The sequence below is a fragment of the Grammomys surdaster genome, unplaced genomic scaffold (genome assembly GCF_004785775.1).
Source record: "Grammomys surdaster isolate TR1022 unplaced genomic scaffold, NIH_TR_1.0 129, whole genome shotgun sequence".
In the NCBI taxonomy this organism is placed as follows: Eukaryota; Metazoa; Chordata; class Mammalia; order Rodentia; family Muridae; genus Grammomys; species Grammomys surdaster.
The window spans coordinates 17,930,841-17,939,667 of NW_021604587.1; the positions used below are offsets into that span (position 1 = coordinate 17,930,841).

The following is an 8,827-nucleotide window of genomic DNA, read 5'->3' on the forward strand; positions in this document are numbered from 1 at the left end:
CACAGGTCAATCTGATTGGAGAAATCCCTCAATTTACGTTCCCACCTCTTAGGTGACTTTAGATTCTGTAGATTCTCATCAGTTCTCAATCTTTCTAATGCTGTGACCCGACCACTACACTCAGCAAAACTCAGTCACAGTATGTAGAGAATGAAAAATGTGCCACGATAAAACCAAATTTAAGCAATTTCTACCAATTCAGCTCTATAGAAGGCACTAGAAGAAAACCTTCAATCTGAAGAGATTAAGTACATCCAAGGACACAAGGATTGATTAATTTAAGAATAGTAAATTTAAGAGAGGGAAAATGCCCATGCCTCAAGAACAAAATAGCAGGATTTAATAGATACGGCTCATTAATAACTTTCAGCATTAATGGTTTCTGTTCCCCAACAAAATGACACAGACTAACAGATTGGATTACAAAGCAGAATCCACGTTTCTGCTGCACCCAAGTGATGCATCTCACTCACTATCAAGGAAGGAAAATAAAATTATGACACTTGCAGGTAAATGGATGAAGCTAGAAAAAAATCATCCTGAGGGAGGTAACCCATGCCCCAAAAGACAGATATTGTATTTTTCTCTTATGTGTGGATGTTAGCATTTAAGCGTTCAGAACATGTGTTACAGTCTGAATAACCACAGAGGTTAGGACCAGCAGGGAGTTAGGGGAATAGAGTGTTATAGAGAGATAACGAGGAAACTAGAATAGGAGGTTTAAATAGGGAGAGGAATGGGAAAGAAGGGGAAAGGAGGCTCTGCGGGGAGGGACAATTAAAACTAAAGGCCTTTAAAAAGCCATATGGAAACCTACTATGGTAGAAGCTTCCTAATGTATATGGACTATGAAAGGAATACAAGTGGAATCACCAAATAATAGGGAGATACTACCACAACTAGATCTCTTATGCCACCAAGTAAAACCTCTAGTGGCAGGGCTGCATCTTGTTGGGTCATTAGCCAAAGGGGTCCCATGGAACTCCCCAAACTCTACAGGCTACTGGTTGCTCTCTACAACCTGATGGTAAGGTCCTATTGCTGAAGACGCTTACTCATGTCCAACACAGAGAAATTGAGCTGCCACCTAACTGGAAACTTCAGCCCTACTGGATAGAGTTCATAGAACTGTAAGGTGCTCTGCACTGCCAGAGGTAAAAGGCCATTACCTCTGTATCTGGAGATACCTTGAGTATCTCCTAGCTACAAACCCTGAGACCCACAGCAGCCGCCTTCCTGCAAGATATATCAGTGCAATAGTGGCACAAATGTCATAGGAGTAACCAACCACTTTTAAACAATGGATTTCAGGCCCACTCCATGAGACAGCACACATACCCAACACTGCTAAAGTGGCCGTTAACCTGAGGCTAGGTAGGTCATAGGCCTAGGGGAAAACTAAATGCTATTATTGTGCTAAAGGAACATAGCAATAAATGATTTCTAGTGACACATTGCTGCACCTATAGATTAGTGCCTCACTTAAGCCACATCAGAGAAGCTTCTTGCAGTGGATGAGAGTCAACACAGAGACCAACAACTGGACACTGCAGAGAGTGAGAGATTTTGGATGGAGCACTCAGTTATAAATGGGATGTCTTCATCACACCCTTCTTCTCAAGGCTCAGGGAGCTATGAGGAAGAGGAGGAAGAAAGACTGTAAGAGCCAGAGTGAATGGATGACGCCAAGGAAACATTGTCTTCTAGACAACAGAACTGATGCACATTTGAAATCACAGAGATGGTTGCAACATACACAAGATCTGCAAGGGTTCAAGCCAGACAGGATCCCAGCACTGAGAGGAAATGTAGACGTGAGATCTCATCCCTAACTAAGACACTATTTGCTGTTGATACCTGCTAGCAAAGGGAAAATCAGTTTTCTCCAGTGGAGTCTCACTAAATAGATCTACTACCCTCCAGGGCAGACCCTATGTCCAAGAGTAGTTGGCAAACACAAAATGATGAGCTTCCTGTGTGTGTGTGTGTGTGTGTGTGTGTGTGTGTGTATTTGTTTCAATTTGTTTTGTTTTGGCATATTCAGTCTTATTGGGCTTCTGCTTGTTAGTTTTGACTTTTTTTTAATTTTTATCTTTTGAGAGAGCTAGAACATCAAGTTGAGTGGGTAGGGAGGTGGGAGGAATCTGAGAGTTTGGGGGATGGGAAAACATGGTTAAAATATATTGTATGAAAAATTCAAATGAAAAAAGATTAAAAGAGATTATGCAATTGGTGTATAACACATAAATAAATGATCGGACACATTAAGTACTTCAGAAATATTTCTAAGGAGCTGGGCATGGAGGCACATGGCTGGAATCCCATCACTTGGGATGCAGCTGCAATTACAGTGAGATCAGGAAGTGGAGGTAGCAGACGGGCCCTTAGCATTATTAGCACAATCTTCAGTTTCAAGGCACTCTCGGTCCAACCTTTCCCTGATCCCTTGGAAAAGTCATAAGCTCAGAACTCTCCCACCCGCTGCCCTCACCATGCAACAGAAAGACAGCCACAAGATGAGAATTGTTAAGGAGAGACAGCTGCAGACAGTGGCTTTTAGTATCATGCAGATAGGTTGCCAGCTTTAGCAAGTTCATTAATGTGGCTCTGCATGACTCTCTGCACAGGTGATCTTCAGTTCCTCTAGGAGCCCTAAAGGAAGTGACAACCACCCTCACTCACCCCATCGGTGACTCGGAAGAGGCTAGCTACCCTGAAGTTGCTCAGTTCAAGTTGCAGGATCTGAACTCAAATGCAGGGCCTTCCCATGCCCCTTGAGACTGCTTCCCCTTTACACACTGTGACAAGAGGCCTGGTAAGTAGCACCCATGGGTGTGTAAGTAGCACCCATGAGGATGAAGATGAAGACTCACCTTCCTCGTCCAGGCTCTTTAACTGGGGGCTCATGGTTTCCAGAATTTCAAGATCCTCACACTGGCTCACATCTTCATACACTGCCTGCCTGGGGTGATTTCATGCTGTCACGGTCACTGGCCTCTTCCTGAGACCTAACGGCATCTGAGTCCTCTGAGGTTAAGGTAGAGGTAGGCTTTGTTGGGAAGAAAAATGGAGAGGAGGCAATGAGTGTGCAGTATGCCAATCTATCCAGACACTCCTCCGCTCTGGTTTCTCTGCCACAGACAGTGTGGTCTCATGTTTCAGACATCACTTATACATGAGGGCCCTAGAGGGGTAGGAACTGCAGGCTCATCTCTTGACAACGATACCACTTGCATGCCAGCCAGGGAAAGGTGTGAGCTATGTTGCAGGGCTCTTTCCCAGTGTCTTGAGTCCCTGATTGGACTCAAAGGTATAAGCTATCTGGGCTTCCATTTAAAATGAAGATTATAAAAGATGGACAAGGGAATCTTCTTGCTTTCCTCTCCCTTCCCCTCCAGCACTCAGCATCAAGCCAATGGCCTTGTGCATGCTAGGCAAGCACTCCTATCATTGTTTGGACCTAAGCCAACAATGATAACTGTCTCTACTGAAGTCACCTGCTTCTTCATTCAGTAGCTTTATCTAATGCTGCTAGCCTTTAGGGAAAGTTCATTTGGATGCTTTGAGAACCGCTGTTACTGTGTAATAGCAAGGCTGCAGAACAAGAATGGTACCAAGGTTCTCATTGGTATCAGTTGATACTGGTGTTTAGAGTGTTCCCCTAGAGGGATTCCAGGTTCTTCTATCCCTTAGAAAGGACTTGATCAGAGACACAGAGTTGCAGCAAAAGATACACTTGCAAGGAGGAATCTGGCTGAGACAGGGAGGTTAGTAGCTCAACAATCCTGCAGAGAGGGTTTTCTTTTTTTTCTGTATTCTAGGAACATTAATCCAGCAGCAGGGAGGGGCATGCACCTATAGAAGCTCCACTTAATTAATTTCAATTTGATAGGTAGATGATGTCTATTTACCAAAACAACAGCAGTAGCTTCCCCACTAGGGCCTATGGCTTTCCCAACCATGGGATTTTGACCAGATTTACAGTATTAGAGATGAATTCCCTCCAGAGAATTGTCTTCAACTCCAATTGGAAAGTAGTTGCTTACCTCTGGAACAAACTTGGCCACTATTGCACCAGTCAGCATATCTTGCCTGGGTAGTCAGTTGTTTTGATGAGCCATGAGGGCTAGCTAATGGGAAGGAAGCTTCCAGGCTAGTTTCAGCTTTATTTCTTTATATTCTGTGACCAAATTGTGTGCTGTCTTCAGCAATATAGTTTTATTATCACATTCTGGTAGGCAACCAGTAGGAAAGGCAATCACTTTGAATCAGTTTGGGGGCTTTCTGACTAGCACCTTGTAGGAAGGTAGCCTACGCCTGGCACTGCATTAGTTCTTCTTGTGATTGAGTTGTCTGTTTTCTTGTTGTTTGTTTGTCTGCTCTGCAAATTAATTCTGTGGGATATACAGCTGGCAAAGATTCTCTCCCATTCTCTAGGGTGACTTTTATATGATTGACAGTTTCTTTTAATGTAAAAAAAAGTGTTTTGATTTTATAAGATCTCACTTATAGGTAGTTATTCTTATTTATCAAGGACTAAAGTTTTATTTGGAAGTCCTCACTTGTGCCTATATCTTCCCACTTGTTCTTTCAGGTCTTGTGTTAAGGTCCTTGGCATTCTTGCTACGATTAAGAAGAGAAGCATGCCAACTCTACATTTCTATTTACTATAGTGCTTGGCCAGGAATACGACAAGAGATGAAAATAAAAGGGATACAAACAGGAAAAGAAGTCAAAGTATTCCTATTTCCATATATGATTCCATATATATGATTCCATATATAAGATACCACTATATATATATATATATGTATATATTCCACAATCCCCACAGAAAACTTGTAGAGCAGCAAAATGGCAGGATGTCAAAAATTGGTAGTCATCCTATATGCCAGAAAATATAATAAAGGAGAATATCAGAAAACACAGAATTGTCTAAAAAACAAAATAAAATGCTTTGGACTAAACATAATAAGCAAGAGAGTGAGAGACCTTTGCAATAAAAACTTTAAAACACTGAAGAAAGAACTGTAAGAAGGCACGGGAGGATGGAAAGATCTCCCATGCTCATCAACGGGAGGAACTAATTTTGTGAACATAATTATCCTACCAAAAACAACCTACAGATTTAATGCAATCCCCAACAAATCTATCTCTCTCTCTCTCTCTCTCTCTCTCTCTCTCTCTCTCTCTCTCTCTGTGTGTGTGTGTGTGTGTGTGTGTTTAGAGTGCAGTGTCCACAGAGGCCAGATCTGGAGCTAAAGGTAGTTAGAGGAGGTTGGGAGTCACCCCATGTGGGTATTGGGAACTGAGCTCTGATCCTCTGCAAGAGCAGCACTCTTAACCACTGACCATCTCTTGTATCGCTTTTCTGAGGACCACTCTCCATCACAGTCTAAATCAGGCTCTGGATCTGATGGGCTTTGGTTCTGGCTCTAGCTCCTAATCTGGATCTGGCTTCGGTTTGACATCTGGAAGTGTCTCTGGAACCCGAGTCTGGGGAGTTCATAAGCCCTGGTAGTGAACCTGTGACTATTGTTTTGCTACAAGGACAAAGCATGACGCTATATACAACAGTGCAGCTCTCAGTCCTCCTCAGAGATGCTTCTTTGTGTAGCAGATGGCAGTAATACAGAGATACAAACTAGTTGGAGTGCAGAAAATAGGTGTTTGCGGAGTGCTCAGTCATAAATAGCACATCTATATGACATTCCCTCCCCCTAAGCTTTGTGGAACATAGTGAAGGAGAGAGAGGGGAGAAAGATTAAAAGAGCCAGGAGCCAGGGAAGGCAAAATAGTATCTCCTGGACATGCCAGGACTCCTGCACTCATGAACCCACAGCATCTGCGGTTGCCTTCACACAACCTGCATAAGATCAAGCCAACCAGCATTCCAGCAGGGATGAGGGATGAGGGAGTTAGTCGTTAGCCCCATCCCTTGCTGAGGAGACAGTGACAGTTGGCAGCTGCTAGGGGAAGGAAAGTCGGTTTTCTTTAAGGGTGTAGCCCTTGGTAAGTTGGCAATGCCTCAGTGGGTAACCCCATTCTCCAGTACATATGGGCAGCCAAATTCTACTCAGTAGGCTCTTAGAAAAAATCAGATGAAATTGATCCTGGAGAAATTGAAGACGGGGAAATTGAAGAGTAAATGCCTTCAAAATGGATTATTTTATACAAACATGAAATTCTCAAAGGATAAGTAAAAATAGTTAAAAAAAAAGACTACTCAGCCATAACTCTTCCTAAGTGCACCAAGACAGCACAGACATAACATTCTTCATGGCTGCACAAGTACAATGTCTTTAACACCTCAGTGTCCCTCACAGATACTTCCCAACACAGTTCTCACAGATGGCCAAGTAGCTCAACAGAACCCAGAGTCTCTCAAAAGAGCTTTCAAAGCACTGAGGCCTGTCACACAAATAGTGGTCACACAGATGGTTCAGAAGAACCCTGAACTCCAAAAGTCCCAAAAGACAAGGCTAGACACAAAAATGGCAGTTTGCCAAATGGCTCAATCGAATCCAACCAATTCAAAAGACATCAAAAGTGATTAAAAAAAAAAAAAGAATGGACCATCCCAAGGTGCCCTGACTTAGCAAGGGTCTATAGAGCCCAGCCACTCTATCATTTTTTCTGCATTACTGAATTAGAGAGGAAAGCAACTGATGTTGGTTGAAATGGAGAGAAAAAGCTGCGTGGGTCAGTTCCATCTTCTCTCTCCATCTGGTCCATTCAGGACTGACTTGCTGTAAGCAATTCAGAATGCAAATGTCTTTCTTTGTAGCTTGACAAGCCAAAACTGTTGTGTGTGTTTAGGAAGGGATGTATGAGCATGTGGTTAAATGTGTGGACTGTATAAACAATCATGTGTGTACCTGTGTATGGTACCATTTTCTCTTTCTCCCTGTTTCCTCTTTCTTTTGAGACAGGGTCTCTCACTGAGTCTGGACTAGGTTAGCAGCCAGTAAGTGATCTTCCTACCTCTTGGCCCACATTGTCAATGATTGACTTTTATGTGGGTGTGGAGGATTTGAACTCAGATCCTCTGCTCCCATAACTAATGCTCTTATCTAGAAAGAAATCTCTCTATCCCAATATTCCAAAATTATTGTTGGGAATTTTAGGGTCAAAGTTCAGGCTCTGTAACCCAGGCAGTGCTGGAGATCTTGCCCTGGTGGTGTGGACACAGAAGAGCTGACAGTCTGACCAACTCAGCTACCACCCAGGCCCAGATCCAGGGCTTTGAGCTGACTCAGCATATACTCCATCTATTTTTTTCTTTTGTTGGGGGTGGGAGATTTCAAGGACAGAGGGTAGGTACAAAGAGATTGAGGTACATGATATGAAATTCTCAATGAATCAATACAACATTTTGTTTTGTTTTTTTAAAAAAGCTCAGGTTCTGGCAGTCCTAATAAGCTAAGTGTAAATGTACCTTTTATTTACCAGATGTAATTGTTGTCTTAGAGGCTTACTGCTGAATAAGCTCATCTTTTTTGTTTTTTTGGTTTTTTGAGACAGGGTTTTTCTTTATAGCCCGGGCTGTCCTGGAACTCACTCTGTAGACCAGGCTGGCCTCGAACTCAGAAATCCACCTGCCTCTGCCTCCCAAGTGCTGGGATTAAAGGCATGTGCCACCACCGCCCGGCTATGCTCATCTTTTCTAGTTCTTTCTGAACTCTGGCTGTTACAACTCAGCTGTCTGGCTCCTCTCCAAGCTGACTGATTCAAACTGGCTTCTCTCAGCTTCTCACTGAATTGTTCTTCTTGGAAAAACTGCCTCTGACTGCATGAACCACGAACTGCTCTGAACTGAGATGCCCTCCTTTCTGATTCACTCTGTGCTCTTCTTTAAAGTCACCCCTTTTTCCAATGCTGTTCTAGTGAGAGTTGAGCGTATCCTATTTCTGACTTATTCTGTCAAATCTGATTTGTCACTTTTTCTGCCTCTTAATTAGATGTCATTTTAAAATATGGCTGCTTTCTCCTACAAACTAACCTTACCTTTGTTGTTAGAGATTTAAAAGTGTGTACTAAGGATGTGTCTGTATTCCAGACAGATCATACTGTAATCCAGAGCATGTCTCCATTCCAGCTAGATCACAGAGACCTAGAAGGTCTTTGGATGTTCCTGGATTAAACTTTCTCTACAGCTAAGTATGGTTCTTTATGCCCAACATGCCAGTTAAAGTGATAAGTAATACTGGAAGGCAGAGAAAGATTTATTCAGTGTGGTCACCTGGAAAGAGGAACAAAGAAAGGTTGTCTAGTGAACTCCCAAGTCTATCTTTGGGGTACTGACATATGTTTAGGCATAAATAGAGGGCCAGAGCTATGTCCTGTAAGGTGGTCTGAGGAGTGGTCAGAACTGTGTGGATACCTTGAAGTAGAGGAGGTAAAGTTCTCCTCTGGCTGGCACTGATCTCAGATTTTCCCTTCTTTTAATTTTTATATTTATTTTATCTTTTTATTTTTAAAATTTATTTATTTATTTTTATTATTTTTTTTGCTTTTCCCTTCTTTTTTAATTTTTAAATTAAAAAAAAATTTTTTTTGTTTTTTGTTTTTCAAGGACAGAGTTTCTCTGTATAGCCCTGGCTGTCCTGGAACTCATTTTGTAGACCAGGCTGGCCTCGAACTCAGAAATCCACCTGCCTCTGCCTCCCAAGTGTTGGGATTAAAGGCATACACCATCACTGCCTGGCTAGCTTTTCCCTTTCTCCTCTTCCTCCTCTTCCTCTTCTTCCTCTTCCTCCTCCTCCTCCTCCTCCTCCTCCTCCTCCTCTTCCTCCTCTTCCTCCTCTTCCTCCTCTTCCTCCTCTTC

At 42.7% G+C, this 8,827-nt stretch overlaps 1 protein-coding gene across 1 annotated transcript in view; it reads right to left on the reverse strand.

The window, feature by feature from the left end:
• The window catches only part of Tmc2 (transmembrane channel like 2), a 62,697-nt gene extending 59,676 nt beyond the window's left edge, over positions 1-3,021 (reverse strand). The window contains exon 1 of the mRNA XM_028756290.1: positions 2,874-3,021. Coding sequence (XP_028612123.1) covers positions 2,874-2,907 — 34 coding nt within the window. The 5' untranslated portion in view covers positions 2,908-3,021. The remainder of the gene's footprint in view (positions 1-2,873) is intronic.
• Between the last annotated feature and the right edge of the window lie 5,806 nt (positions 3,022-8,827).